The 16,074-nt window shown below is 41.5% G+C and overlaps 2 protein-coding genes across 6 annotated transcripts in view; both read left to right on the forward strand.

Moving 5' to 3' along the window:
* SYTL5 (synaptotagmin like 5) overlaps positions 1-16,074 on the forward strand; it is a 215,836-nt gene that overhangs the window by 92,120 nt on the left and 107,642 nt on the right. Inside the window, exon 1 of one of the 5 annotated variants that reach the window (XM_074360015.1) lies at positions 13,461-13,564. The exons of the other annotated variants lie outside the window; for them this stretch is intronic. The gene's annotated coding sequence lies outside the window, so the exon portion shown is untranslated. Of the gene's footprint in view, positions 1-13,460; positions 13,565-16,074 lie in introns of those variants that run through there. 5 annotated transcript variants of the gene reach the window in all.
* On the forward strand, positions 7,233-8,379 carry LOC105064565 (histone H2A-Bbd type 1). The gene has a single exon (XM_010949535.3). The coding sequence runs from the start codon at positions 7,966-7,968 to the stop codon at positions 8,326-8,328; it is 363 nt and encodes a 120-aa protein (XP_010947837.2). The 5' UTR covers positions 7,233-7,965; the 3' UTR covers positions 8,329-8,379.

Raw genomic sequence — 16,074 nt, forward strand, 5'->3', positions numbered from 1 at the left:
ATGGTCTAGTTAAGAGTACCTGATAAAGGGTCCTTCGATTCAGGCTGAAGATAGTTTTTAAATCATGTCTGTTACAGTATATATAACCCCCTGTTTGCAGGTGATGGGGCATCTGATCTTCATCCAAGGATAGATTACTGAGAAAGGGATAGTTTACCAAACTGCTGTAAGTCATAATTAGCTTGAGAAGAAGGACTTCTTTATATCTGGAGAACACAGATTAAAAGCCAGTAAAAAATGAAAGTTATAACCGTATTCATCAGATTACTCAGTCCCATGTAACAAATCTTTGTTTTTTGTTAACAGCTTTATGAAATCAGAGTTTTCATCAGACTTTTAAAATTTCTTACCCAGTTTAGTTCAGTGCTATAGTTTGAAATTTATCAGAAACCAGCAAATCTCCTTGAAGAGAAAGCATTTTGCAAAAGCATCAGAATAAAACAATAACTGTCTATAAATGACAAAAGACTTAAAAGCGTGGTTAAGCACTTAGTTACACTGTAGTCGATAAGGAAACCTGGTTACAATAACCATAATTATGACTGACAACATTTCAGACATACCGTATTTTTAGGGATTCCATGTAATTTCTAGAATATCCATATTAATAATATTTTTTCATACAGTATAACCTAGGAAGATTTATTATTCATTTGACAGTACTTCCCATGTCATGTAACGTACCAAATGAAACTTACTAGTTTAAAATCTCTTTGGGATGTTTCAGGGGCCCTCTAAAGCATCCCAGATTTAGCTGGAGGTCAAAAGAATTCTGATTAAAATTTGGTATTTGGGAAGCTTGTTAAAAATTTCCAAACACTTGGTCAGATAAAAGTATAGGTTACTGTGAAACAGTACTTATTCACAAACAATAAAAATATTTCAAGGGTAAATACAGAACAGGTCACTTAAGGGATAAAAGAAATTTTACAATCTGTTACTAAAAGCAGATTAACATTTTAAGAAAACTTCATTCTCTCAACAGAGACAAAGAGAACCAAATCTAGTCTTGTACCAGCTTACTTTTAAGATTTATTTAATCAACTACATTTATTTTAAACTTAGCCAATCCAGACCATGAACAAAACTCTTTTCTTAGGGTTCCTCTTTCACAAACCTTCCACAACTTTCTGTATCCATCTTATTTTGTCCCTTATTTTCTTTTCCATTCAGAAGCAACCAGCTTTAGGAAAAAAGTCACTGTTTTTCACTCTTAACGAAATATAATTCCATTTCTTATACATTATTTTACTGAAAATATTCATCTTACTTTCCTAGCATACTGAAATGTTTCCCTTAGTAGTAGGGAATATTTCAGGGTGGCACCAAACATACATTAATATTTCTAAATATCTTTAGTTTCTCTGTAAGAGGAAGTCAGTATTCAGCAATTAATGTTTATCTTACTTTATCTGAAAATGACCTAGCTATTTAATAAACGTTCATCATTTAACTTAATTTAGCACAATTCTAAAACTTTAAGTTACCAAATATCTGGGGCGATCATTTGAATAGACATTCCTGAAATAATCATTCCTACAGAGTTTACCCAAAGGCTCTTTCTCACTTGCAAGAATATTATATCAAGTTATTTTTCTTGCTGACAAATTTGTAACAGATATGACAAGGTCTTATTGGGCTTCTATTAAACCTAAATACAGTAGATGTTTTATGCTTACCATTAATGAATCTAAAGACATGTCTATATTAATCAAACCAATAGGCTTAAACTAGCTTCAAATACCAGGTATCGATTCAGTACTGAATATTTTTTTAGATCACGGGAACTTGATTTTCATTCTGGCCAGTTTTTTTTTTTTTTCTGAGTATTTATATAAGCATTTGATTTTTTTTTAAAGCCAATTAAATAGAGCTCTTTTACAAATTAACTTTGGCAATGCCACGTTATCTACAGCACACATATAGGTACGTACAAACACAGAGACCTCATAGTTCCCATTTCAAAATTTTAGCCATGAGTCATGTACAACAATGTAAGACTCATCAGTTATAAGAGGTTGGATTCAAAATTGGGTTTCTGGCAGATAGAACAAATCAAAGTTGCCTGTGTAGATAGCTAAACATTTTTACTAACTTCTATGGAAGACATTTAAGATGTCTATTTATTTCCAAGTTACTCCCTTTCTCAAAATTTGCATTCCAGAGGTCATAACAGCAGTTGAGTCATTGGTACTGGGACAGAAGTTTAGAAGTTAGAAGTTAGAAGTTAGAAAGTCCACTAGTTGAGACCGCACTGTCAGTTGTACCTAAGGCTCTTGGGTGGCAGTTGTTACACGGGTCTTTAAAATGGCTAAGAGCCCTGGGCCCTGTCAGTCATGACCTTCCTCATTATGGGATTTCATAAAGTCTTGTATATATGGTATATCTTCCAACTTACCTTTTCTCTGGCAAAACAGATCTAACTGGAGAATGGTTTAGTAATTTAACAACCCATTTTCAGGCCAGTGTTCCCTAGAGCCTAAAGTGTACATTACTTAAGCAGTGTTACAGTAAAATGCCATCTTTTCCATAGTCATAGGCTCACAGCCATATTTTCCCTGTTTGTTTAAGACACACCCCAAAGGGCTTTCCTTAGGGACAGATGAGTATTTCCTATATCTAGAAGTTTAAGAACAACCAGACACAAAAGTGCAAACAAACCCCAATACCAAGAACACAAACAAAGTATGACATGACTAAACACAAAACTGAAGCAAATGAACCGATTCACAGATCAGGTGAAGTCCAACCACTGTTTCCACTCTCCAACAGGGTACCCCACTTAAAATACAAAACAAATTGGCTTCTTCTAGAGAAAAAGCTCCAAATGGAGAGGAATAGTTCCTGGCTGTACACACCAGAGCGACTCACCCTACTATATGGAGCCCGTCGGCCCCCAAATGTCGATTCCTTGCTCCAGCTGCCAAGCGCTGGGGCAGCAGGTGCCACGTCAGGGAATTTTGAGGGGAAGGTCCTCAGGATAAGTGGTCCTGGCAGCTGCTAGGGCCTCACCTGAAAATTCCCCAAACGGGGCCGGCTGGCCATGAGCAGCAAGGCTCCTGGCTGGCTTCGCCAAAATTGTTGCCGAGTCCAAACTCGTTCTGCTCACAGCACGACAGGCCAATAAATTGGGAGACCAGGTGTTGGGGCAAAGAATAGCGACTTTATTCTGAAAGCCCGCAGACTGAGAGGATGGCAGACTAATGCCTTGGAGAACCATCCTCCTCTAGTCAGAATACAGGCTCCTTTTATACAAAAAACAAGGGAGGGGGTGTGGTTGGTTGTTGCAAACTTCTTGCTGCAGGCATTCTTTGTTCTTGCAGCCGCCCACATGGGCCAGGTCATGGTGTCCCTGTAAACTTCCAACAAAACAAGGGTTATTCTCTATTACAGAGCCAGGGCTACATCTGCAAGCCATTCAGTCCTCACTCTGGTTTCCTCTCTGCTCCCCTCTGCCTGGTGACAGCCTCTCTCTGCCTCCTCCCACCACGGATGGAAGCTGGGAGCTGGCTTAGCCTTTGGTGGCTTCACAGGAGTGTCCTGAGAGTAACAGTGTCAGGGTTGTGCTTAGTAAGCTCGTTGGAGTAGGTGCTTGTATAAATCCAAGAAACCTTGCTTGACACCTAGTGCCCATTCCACCAAATGTCTGTAGAAACCTCGTTGTCAGGATGTCCACCCCACACGTTTGTGTTGGTTCTAAGAGCCGCGAAGCCCTCCGGGCCTCAGCCACGTTCCGCTCTTCCTCTTCTGTGCGTCTGAGTAGCAGGCAGGCCCGTCCCCGGCAACTGCAGGTGGAGAGTCGCCTGGACCTGGTCACATGGTGACACCAGCAGTGCCACCCCATCCCTGAAGTGGAGCATCTGTGTGTCCAGGCCGTGGTTTCCCGTCTTCCAGTGTCCTTCAGCCCCGTGGCGTGCCCCCAGGGTGGGCGGTGCCAGGGAGCCAGTCATTACACTCAGACCCTGACATGTGGGTTCAACAGCTGTCTGATTACTGAAAGCTGTTTGTTTTGGCTGATAGCTGTGGCTTGTTTTAGCGCAAAACGTCGTCTCCTAAATACCTCACCAGAAGTCACACCAGAGGAATTCATTAAAGGGCAGGGAAGTCAGTAGGTGGATGGACCGTGTCAGGTGAGCAGGTCTGTGTGCTCGGCTGGTCGCCTTACCGTCCATGCCATAGTCAGCACTCCTGGTCCCTGTGACACCTGCAGGGAGCCAGGCTCCCTGGGCTCTTCCAGACTCTGTCTGACATCCAGGTTTGGAGGTTGAGCTTCCTGACCTTGTGATGGCGGAGTCACAGGGACATGGGAGAACCAGGCAGAGCTATACCGCCATCCCTTTACGGATCAGACTTCAGCCGTGCCTGTGGATTTCACAGGAGACACGGGACCAAGGCCAGCATGTCATCACTGTAAATGTGACACCCTGCCAACCCCCCTCCTCCATGTGCCCAGGAACCTCCACTCAGGAGAGGAAGGCGGCAGAGGGGGAGAATCCCTGCCCTTGGGAAAGCACGAGCCGCACCAGTTTAGGCATTTTGTGCATTTCCGAAAGGTGGGAGGGGGCAGCTGAGGAAGATTTGTTCTAACCTCGGCCCTAAGCGGAGGACACCACTGATGACCGTGCCCTGTTGGGAGTGAGCAGGGACAGGCTGGGGAGGCTCCGGCTGCCAAACCAGGTCTGTGATCAGAAGCAGTGTCAGGGCAGCCCAGGGTCAGAGACGGGTCATCATGGCAGAAGACATCACATATGAAACGAGGCAAGCTCGGGGTTTGAGCTTGAGGGGAACTTGCAGAGTGATATTGGCTTGGGGGATGGCGTAGATACAAGGCCTGGAAACTAGGCTGGCCTCTTACTGAGAACAACTTTTGAGAACAGAGGTATTTTGAGGGCCCAGGCTCCTTTGGTTCCTAAATCTGACAGATCCTGTCAGAAGGCATCAGACAGATACCACCTGACTCTTTAGAAAGGGCTTTTGGAGCCTCAAAATAGAATTCAAGGAAGAGGAATCTATCCGTGAACATCAATATGTAATTTCCCTAGAGAGCAAATGACAAAGTGGCCACTCACGGACCTAATCTAGGGAGCTAATGGGATAATTAAGTCTACAATGATGTTTCTAAAGGAAAATGAATTACCTGCCAACATTTAAGAATCAAGAACTTTTTACCTGAAAACCTCAATTACTGGTTTCTTTTGTGAAATCATGATGTCTGGGCATACATGGTTATAGTCAGATGAAGATGACTAGCTGCTTGTACCATTAACACTGGGCCTCTCTGGTTTGCCGTGGTCCTCACCCTTCCCTGTTGAATCTCATGTGTGACCTCCTTCACTCATTTAGGGTAGATAACTGCTGTGTGATGATATTTGAGTTCATTATTCCCATTGGAATTTACTTCTAAAACCACAGTTGTCTGAAACACGGAATCTCATTCAGTGAATTGGTACAGCATGGTGCTCCTAAATCGTCTTGGGCACAGGGCCAGTATTTTCTGTTATTGTACAAATTCATTGTAAACTGACATATGGTCTTATTTTACATGACTAGTATGAAGCTTCCATATGACACTTCACTCAAGTTCAACAACATTTGGATTAATAGATACCCTGTTCAACAAGATGACTCGACTCACTTAAGTGTTCAGGCAAAGCCAGATTGCTATCAAGGTCACTAAATGCTAACTCTTGATTTCCGTACTTCTTGTAGCCGACCAGTAACAAATAATTTAGTGACCGTCAGTCCACACATCATGGTAGAATGGCATTGGAGTGAATTTATTTTATTTTATTCTTTTAGGAGTATGGTTTCAAATCTAAGGAAAGGTAATGAACAGGCCCGGCATTTGGTGTTTCATTGAGTGTTTCTCCTTTAGAATCCTTCATGAGCTCAAGAGATTGGTCTCTTTTAATTAGGGTTCTGGAATCGCTGTGGGGAAAATACCTCAACCTCTGTGAAAGCGAAGTCTGACTAGAGGAAACCAGAGGAAACCAGTTTGCAGCTGGGAGACAGACAGATAACTGTGGCTCTGAGATATTTGGGTTCTGAGATGTAGGATGAAAAGAATATACCTACTCCACTGTGGAAGAGAGAGTTTTTATGACACGAAGGGACAAAACAGTGAAAGAGGAGGGAGGGAAGTGGGTTCTAGGGTTCTGGTCTCCCCTAAGTGTAGTTTACTTGGGGCACGTCAGCTTCTCTGGCTATAAAATGAGGCCGTTGGACTGAATTATTTCAGAGGTCTGCTTAAGGTGTACAATTACCAGTCTGTGATCTTTTCCTAAGAAGATTTCTCTACTGACAGTGGATGAAGGAGGCACAAAGAATTAGTTGGGGTCTCTATTTTACAGCTGAGGCCACTGTGGCCCAGGGATGCTAATCAGCTCTCCCAAGGTCACATGGCACGTGGGTGGCACAGTCGGGAAGGGAGCCCAGCCCTGCTGCCTGTTGTTGAGGCTCCTCGTCTACTATATCCTGAGAAACGGGTGCTCTCGAGGTAGGAAGGGTTTAATGATCTCTGGGAAAAAGAAGCCAAACTCTTTAATATAGAGGTGTTGATTTCTTAAAATAGTTGTGAATTGGTTTCTGGGAGAATATATGTTGTTTAAATGTAGCTTAAAGTCCCATAATTCAGCTTCGTTATTTTCAGGGAAATTGAGGAATATTCAATTTATATGAGCAATTTATCTAGATATGCCAATCAGGTAGAGCTCCATTAATTTAAGAGATTTTATATTTTAATATATTAATATCATTCAGAGGTAAGAAAACGTTACACACTCACACAGTCAGAGGTGAAGGCATATCTCAGTTACAGACACATGGGCATATGGGCACAGAAAAAGAGAGATTATAGCTTCAATTCTGCAGTTTTAGTTGTGAGTCAAGTATAAACACCGAAAGAGAAAAACTCACTGGTCCAAATATCAAAGAACTATTCTCTTCCAGAAGGTATGATTTGAATAAACAAATTGACAAAGACTAGAAAACCAGATTCTCTGTTTTCTCTTACTTAGAGGAGACCAGATCTCTGTGGACCCGTTTATAGAGATCTCCAGGTGGTCAGATCCTAAAACCAAATTCTCATCCATTTCTGCCAGCAGTGGTGGTAATTTATCAGTTATAAATGAACAACAGAATAGAACCACAAAATTAGTATGGAGGAAAATTAAAAAATTAAAATTAGAAAAACAAAATCATGAAGATCCTATTGATACTCTGGAATCATCTAGAAGAAACAAGACAAGACACTCCTGGGTTTTAACTGAGAATGAGGCACACTTTTATGTCTTTGGAGTTTATCTAGGTCTGACAGGAGTCTACTGAACATATCACCGTGACCACCAAAACAGTTAAAAAGTTATTTGTAAACAGAGAAAATCATGATATTCATCCAGATATGAAATGTAAATGTGTTAAAAGAATCTATTGACATCGAGGGAATTGGCAGATAGTGTATTCAAAAGATAACCCAAAGGAGAAACATAGAGATATTGAAAAAGGATATGTAAATGTGTAAATGGAAGCACAGTTGGTTTTGTTTCAATATGAGAGGGGAGACAGACGGACCTCTACTGGGCAAGGCATTCAGTGTATCTGTAGATGACCACCAATTTACAAAGGGATGTAAAACAGTGCAAAGACATTGCAAAGCTGGGATCAGATAACCTGAAGTACTGTCCTATACACAGGGCAATGTTTCCATTGAAACATTCTGTTTTTTTTTTTTTTTTAAGCTAGACTCTTAAAGTCGCCTTAAAAAGAGGTTCCTATCACAGACATTTGTAGGCCTGTCCTGATCAGGGCCCAGTGGGCACCCATGACATCACAAAGGCGGGTCCCTGGCCAATAAGAGGCTGGCGCGCGGGGAGGCGGCGGGCAGAAAGAAGTACACTGCCATCTCCAGAGGCCAGGCCAGCGGGACAGTCGGGCTGGGCGAGGGGGTGGGCAGAACCCAACACAGTCATGTCTCGGGAAAGAAACCGCTGGTCCTGGTCCTCCCACCGTCGTAGGCAGCACTCCCTCTCCCGCTCCAACAGAGCCGAGCTGCAGTTCCCCGTGAGCCGCCTGGACCGCCTCCTGAGACTGAGTCCCTATGCCCAGCGCCTGAGCTCTTCCACCCCCATCTTCCTGGCCGGCATCCTCGAGTACCTGGCAGCCCACATCCTGGACCTGGCGGGCGTGGAGGCCCGCAGCAGCCACGATGTGCGCATCACCCCCGAGCACGTGCAGAGGGCGCTGGACAACCACGAGTACCTCAGCCGCCTGTTCCAGCCGGGTGCCTTCCCTCGTGTCTCCGCGATGCCCGTGCCCGAGGACAGGTTGTGATGCCCACGTCCCAGGGCCCAGCCAGGCCTCAGTAGCAGCCTCAACTCACCTCCAAACTACCCACAGATGAGGGAGGCCTGGACTTCTGCTGTCAGCACAGCTATTAAAGCGTTTAAACCATTGGCTCTCTTTCTGTCTCCTTTCCGCTTATCGTTCTCAGTTGAGGCGTCTGGGACATCCAGGAGGGGCTGCGTCGTGGGGGTTGGGGATGGAAGGTGTGGTCGGGGTGGGATGCTGGAATCCGTGATTTCAGGGAGCGGTTTCCAATGGTGACGGTGCAGGGAGTGGTCCTGGTGGGAGGAACTGGCCGAGGTTGTGGGGGGAGAGGACGTCCTCACTGGCTCTGAGGGAGTGCAGGCTTATGGGGCCGGGAGGTGGGTGGGGGCTCCCAGGCACGTTGAATTTCCCAGAGTGATGGTGGTAACGGGGGAGGGGCTGAAAACTGTGACCCGCCGAGGTGCTGAAGGCTTTATTCATGATGGGGACCGTCTAGAAGTGGGAGGTGATGACAGCGGGGGGTGGGTGCAGAGGGTGATGGAGCAGTTGGCATGGACCTGGTGGGACAGGGCTTGTACATGAAGATGGAGGAGTGACGGGGAAACCATAAAGAAATACACATAGAGGGGATTATGGCCCTGTTGTTTTCGTATTTATTCCCTGCCTCATCCCAAAAAGGGACTTGAGGCAGGGATTATTGGCTAGTGCTGTGGTACTCTCTGTGGAATACATCCTTCTGTCCTCTCCTGTGCACACTGGTAAATTAAATAGCAATATCTCAAGCTACTCTCTGGTCTAAGGCATGCAATTCAAGTAGTTCTCAATGATTACTGTTCCTGAACTTATTTATGAATGTATCCCATTATAAACGCAATTATAAATCTCATTCTCAGAAGAAACACCTAACCTGTCTATGATCATTTATATCATAGAGTCACAGGTTTTCAGTGGCTGAATACATGTTTTAAGATTTAAAAAAAAGATACATATAAAGATATATATATATATATAAAAAGATTCTATATAAATTCTGTCCCAAGTGATAGACTCAAAAGCACACAATTCTTTTTGTTTTCCTTAAAAGTTGTTTTATTATAAGCAGCCATATATGGATGTGTCTCACTTATTTTTTTAAAAATTTTTTTGGTGGGGAGAGGTAATTAGGTTTATTTATTTATTTTTAGCGGACGTACTGGGGATTGAACCCAGCACCTCGTGCATGCTAAGCATGCACTCTACCACTTGAACTATACCCTCCCCACTAAAGCACACAAAGTTTTTATAAACACTGATATGCTGTGTTAAGGTAAAAAGAACAAAAAAAGTTACATCAAGTGTTGTAGAAAACTAAGTCCCCTCCTGTTAGTGTCACCATGTCACATTTTCTCCTGTTCATCATATGCTCAAGGGCCCTCTCTGCTGCCCCCTGGCCTGTCATAAAGGACTGATCAGAGGCTGCCCAGCCGGCTGCAGCAGTGAGATCACTGGTCCTGGGTTCGCCATCCCAGTTCACCACTTTCTGACCACGTGATCTTGAATGTTCATCTATTTCCGTGAGCAGTGGTTTCCTCACGTGTAAAACAAAGATAATAAAAGTTCCTCCCCTTTGGGGTTTGCCCTGAGACTCCATCAGCGTGTGCCTGTGAACACGGAGCCTGGCACAGGGCCCCCTTCACAGACACTGCACACGTCTCCCTGCCCGGGTACCACATGCTTAGGCGCGCTTACCCAAAGTGCCACCGGGCCTGCTTCTCACGTGACTGCTGGGTGCCTGGGCCCCTGGCTGTGAAAACCATGGCCTGCTGAACCTTGTTGGGGAGACAGAGGGTGCCATGCAGAGGAAGAAGCCAGGGCTACATCTGCAAACCGTTCAGTCCTCACTCTGGTTTCCTCTCTGCTCCCCTCTGCCTGGTGACAGCCTCTCTCTGCCTCCTCCCACCACGGATGGAAGCTGGGAGCTGGCTTAGCCTTTGGTGGCTTCACAGAAGTGTCCTGAGAGTAACAGTGTCAGGGTTGTGCTTAGTAAGCTCGTTGGAGTAGGTGCTTGTATAAATCCAAGAAACCTTGCTTGACACCTAGTGCCCATTCCACCAAATGTCTGTAGAAACCTCGTTGTCAGGATGTCCACCCCACACGTTTGTGTTGGTTCTAAGAGCCGCGAAGCCCTCCGGGCCTCAGCCACGTTCCGCTCTTCCTCTTCTGTGCGTCTGAGTAGCAGGTAGGCCCCTCCCCGGCAACTGCAGGTGGAGAGTCACGGATCTGGTTTTCTATAAGTCTGGTTTACTTGAGGCGCATCAATTTCTGTGGCTATAAAATGAGTAGGTTGGATTCAGTTATTTCAGAGGTCTGCTTGAGGAGTCTAATTATCAGTCTATGATCTTTTCCTAAGGAAATTTCTCTACTGAAAATGGGTGAGTGGGGCACAGAGGACGGGGAGTGTTTTTTAGGGTCTCCATTTTATAACTGAGGTCCAGAGATGGTAATCAACTCTCCCAGGTCACAGCAGGGAGAAGAGCCCAGCCCTCTTATCTGTTGTTAAGGCTCTTTCTTTGACTATATAATGAGAAATGGGCCTTGAGATAGAGAGTGTTTGGTGTTCCCCTCTGCGAAAAAAAGCTAAATTCTTCTGTACAGATCTTAGGGGCTCTTTGATTTCCAGGAAAGCATTCTCAAGAACTTTCACTTGCATTTTATTTGGGAAATTCTAATGGATTAAAGTATAAGGATTGGTTTCATAGTATAGGTCTTGGTACCTTGCAAACCTAGGTCTTGCTCCACTGTATATTGTTTTCAAGTGTGTCATGAACATTCTGCTTCTTGAAATTTGGACTCTGTCCACTGACATGGTCTTAAAGATGATTATGTGATGACATCAGAAACCTGTGTCCAAAGAGCCTATTCTTTTGTTTTAATTGAAGTATAGTCAGTTTACAATGTTGTGTCAATTTCTGGTTACAGCATAATGTTACAGTCATACATGTACATACATATTATTCCTTTTCATATTCTTTTCAAGAGCCTATTGTTTGAAGTACCTGTCCTTTTCCTGGGAATTCTGACAGTCCTTCTTGAAAACAAGATCTCAGTCCTGTAGCTGGTGGTAAGGCCTTGTGGGAACCATCAAAGTTAAATAAACAGTCTAGAGAAGGTGGACACTTACAATAACTGTGGTTAATTTATTACTGATAATAGTAAAAAATCTTGTGGGAGGGTATAACAAAAATGATGCAAATGAAGGTGAAATTTTTTTTTTCTGTGGTTTACTAAAGAAGATAACGAAGCCAATTTAATAAATGGGTTTTGGACAAAAAACATCTATTAACATAGTGATTAAGACTACTTTAGAGAAAGTCTGGATTAGGTCCTGAACATCTGTATTTTAATAAAACTCTAGTGGTAAGTTTGATATTTATCCTCAGTTTGAAAGCACAGGCCTAGAAGTTGTTAGATGCAAATTGAAATATTAAGATTGCAATTAGACCTTCAAAAATAAGAACTGAAGTTATACCTGATAACATTATAATGTTATTACCTAATATCAGGGAAAGGTCCACCAGGACTCTGGTAAATAGAAGCATATAGTGAGCAGTGAGGGGGCTGACAAATCTCCAGGAACTTCCTACACGTGACAACATTTCTAAAATATTTACATTAATAATATTTTCCCTGTTCACATTTAACCTAGGGAAGGCTGCTTACCTCATCTGATAATTTTTTCCTGTGCAAATCATAGTGATATATCAAGTATATCTAGTCATTCTGCCACTTCTCTTTTTATAACGTGACAGACTCCTCCAGGGCCTTCTGGGAAATCTCAAGAGTTTTCAGTGCAAAATACATATTGAAGTATTATTTTATTTTATTTTTCATTTAGGATTCTGTTGGTGGAAGGCAACAATAAAGGTGCCTGGACATTTGAATAGTTGAGATAGGTTTATGGAAAAAAAGAAATAAATAGAAACAAGCCCCAAGATGCCCAGTTGTTGGACAGTTTAGACAAAAACTTTAAAGCAGTTATTCTAAGGTTGAGGAACTAAAGGAGAGTATGTTCAGTGAATGAAAGGGAAATATGATCTTAATGAATGAACAGATAGAGAATTTCAGCAGATAAATGGAAAGTATAAATAACCAAAAGAAAATTTTGGAACTTATAATAACCAAAATAAAAACACACTCTAGATGGGCTCAGCATCAGCTTGGAGATGGCTGGAGAAAGAGTCAGTGACCTTGAAGACATTACTAGGAATTATCAAATTTGAAAAACAGAACAAAACATACATCCTTGAGACTTTTTCAAAGTGTTGTATTGGCTTCTGCTTTATAGCTCTTTGAATATAAGGAAGTAATAACTCTCTTGGTACTTTAAGCTAGACTCATCTTTTTAAAAATTCTCCGGGACCCCATAGGGCCCCTACAGCTAAAAAAGAGGCCTGCTATGATAATATAAATGAATAATCATCTTGGGGAAATAATCACCCAAATTTTTCACTTACCCCAACTTAAGACATGGTGTAGGAAAAGCACTAAGAAGACTACTCATTATCTAATGTTCAACTGGGCAGCCACATTCTGTTACACAATTATCTTCTATAAGTTATACATACACAGTGCAGTGTCATGGTTAGACACGTGAACTGTGGTGCTGGGGTGCTTGGATTTAGCTTTTGGTGATACCATTTACAAATTGGGTAACTGGGGGCAAAATTCTTACTTTGCTCATCTGTATTACGGAGATAATAATAGTTGATACCTAAGAAGTTTTGGAAATTATGGAAGAAGATACATGTAGAGCACTGGGAATAATACCTGGTACGTATGTGTTGGTTGTTATCATTAGATATATTTCCCCAGATCCTTTAATAATAGTTTTTCAGAAATAAAATATTAAAAGAATGAACCACCTTTAAAACATGGATTTTTAAAGTATCATATCAAAAATCTTCCTAAATGTGCTTTAGAGATTACAACAGCTGTTGCCTTTCCCCTGCTGGTCAGCAAAGGCATTACTTTTTGAAAGTGGAGATACTGCCTGCTTCTTTGGAATAGCTGTCCACCACAGATAAACAGTACTCTGATACTGGGTGTGTTCGATATGTAAATAGATTGTGGAAACACAAGAGGCTGGTTTTTCAAGTTTCTGCTCCTAGTATTCCATGAGGGTCAAGTCATCCAGCATTCTACAGTTTGTATGTCTGAACGAAAAGTGAGCCTACAAAAATGGTCTAGCCATCAGATTGAGGTAAGAATGATGTGTTTAGGGGTCTTTGCTGTGACATCTGCTTTCTTGATTTTTGTATTTTTGTGTGTTTGTGGGGTGCACTTTGCTTGTCAGGAAATAGAAGACTCCTTTCACCATTTGACAAGGGATTTTACAATAAAAGGAAAAAGAAGGGAAATATATACAGAAGGGATATTTGAGCCTCCGGCTGCTGTATAAGTTTGATGGATTGAGGAGGGAAGTAGAGATATCTTCTTGTTACTAGCACTTAACTTAATCTGCAAATTGAAATATTGCCCTAGATCTTATTGAACAATGAATGTCTCCAGGAACAAATATGTATTCTAGTGACATAAAGAACATACATAGTATTTCTGCCAGAAATACTGTGTCACTTTGCCAAAAACCTGTCATACCTCTATGCATGAAATAGCAGGCCTTTTGCTCTGGATTTTCTTCATCTGTTAGAAAACTCAGATTTTATTTAGCATTGTTGAATTGTTTGTTGCAGTCAGTCCTTTTCTTGATATGGTTAAATATCTAATGTGGATACGTGTTTAGTAGAAGGATTGCTAAAGTTTGGAAGCCCTGGAATAATTTCAGTATGAATATTATGTTTTTAACACCACAGGAAGATGAGATACTGTGAATATAAATATAGTACACTAGAGATAGGGATCAGGTTTTTTAAATTACCTTTTTAATATAGATTTTTAAATTAGAAGTGAAAAACGCCATTTTGCAACCTAGCATATCAAACTGTATATTTAAGAACAAAGGAGGTATCTGTTTAAAGTGTACCTCCTTTGATGTATACCTTCAGAGTTGTGAGTAGAAAGTATTACTTATATGTGATAATGTATTTAAAATACTACTTAAATCTTGGCCTCCTTAAAATATCTTTTAAGTATAGGAATTGAGTGTTTAATTTTTTCACTTCATGATAAATTGTTTATATGTGGTTTAGACAACAGCTTAAACACAAGACTTTTATCATTTAAACCCCATGGCTTAAGTGCATGAAGACATTAAATTGGACTCTGGTGAAATTCTTAAACAGATCCTACCATCCCTGAGTGGATATATACACATACACACATATACATATATATTTACACAGGAGCAACTAATATCAGGGAAACAGATGAGGGAAAAGGTGAGAACATGTATTTTTGTTGTCAAAGCATGTTTATTCTATATACTTACGATCTTCTGAAATGCTCTGGCCAGCCCAAGTTTGGGAATTAGCTGTGTCATCATTCAATTTATTCAGGTTAAATAAAGTCTTCTAACAGGTTCAGGAAATAAAATAATAAAATAATTATCTCTCCTTCTTTGTGTCCTGGAGGTACACGTGATACTTTTGTTGAAACTATTTTGTTATAATCATTTAGTATGTTACAAAAAGGAAAAGGAAATACAGCTTTAATATGTGAAATGAGCAGTTTGTTTTACCTAAGCTTTATTATACAGTGGCTATCTTGCCATCATATGTAAACAGTCAGCTGTAGTACTTTCTATTTCGAATTTACTTGTAACTGTGTTTTTGTACATCCCACATATTTTGCTTGTGTATGTGCTTTCACAGTCACACAGTCGCCTCCACACACATGCACGTCTTTTGGATGATTTCACAGGACTTTTCAGCTTCTCTTGAACTTCATTCCATTCCTGGCCATGTCTTTTCTGTGGGTAGTATCATCATTTCCCTTGACTTCTGTTTCCTTCCCATGCTTTCCCCCACATCTTCCATCATGCCTAGCCCATGGAATTCTGATTCTACTGAAGACAGCAGTAATAAAGCAGGTGGGCCCCCTTGCTTCCATCACTTGTCGAGTTGGTAACTGTTGTGGCTACCTTAAGTTCTTGAAGATCATGTGGAAGTCATACAGAGCTCTAAGAGGTACAAAATCTGATAAATATATTGTGTGTTAGGATAGTAAGTTCACTTGATCTGGTTACTCTCTCTTTTCATCAAAAATACATCTCTAAGAGATGGTTCATAAAATCTCCCCCCCGCCTTACTACCCACTTTCTCTCTTAAAATCCCACTTTCTTTAAATTGCCCTATGACATGACATCCACCTCCATCACTTGACTGGCACTGTACTTCCAAGGGTCACTTGTGGTGCTTTGAGGAAATCTAATTACATTCATTCATTTATCCATTCAGTAAATATTTATGGAGTGATAGCTATGCATGGGCACTACTAGGCACTGAAGTTACAGTAGGGAACACTTAGGTCTGCCTTTATGCATCTCCAGTCTAGTTAGGAAAGATGTTAATTTACCCAAATAATTTATTACAATTGTGATAAGTGCTGTGAAGGATACTTTTTCAAATCCTCCTTTCATTTGACTCCTTTGCTTTATTGACATTCATGATCACTTCCTACTTCTTGAATTTTCTCCATCTTTGTTATTGATTTCTATCTATTCAACTACTTTTCTACCATGTTCCCTCTTCTTTTCTCTTCCATAAGTGATGGAAGAATGATAAATAGTTTTCCCTTTAAACTTGTGAAATATGT

The sequence above is a fragment of the Camelus bactrianus genome, chromosome X (genome assembly GCF_048773025.1).
Source record: "Camelus bactrianus isolate YW-2024 breed Bactrian camel chromosome X, ASM4877302v1, whole genome shotgun sequence".
In the NCBI taxonomy this organism is placed as follows: Eukaryota; Metazoa; Chordata; class Mammalia; order Artiodactyla; family Camelidae; genus Camelus; species Camelus bactrianus.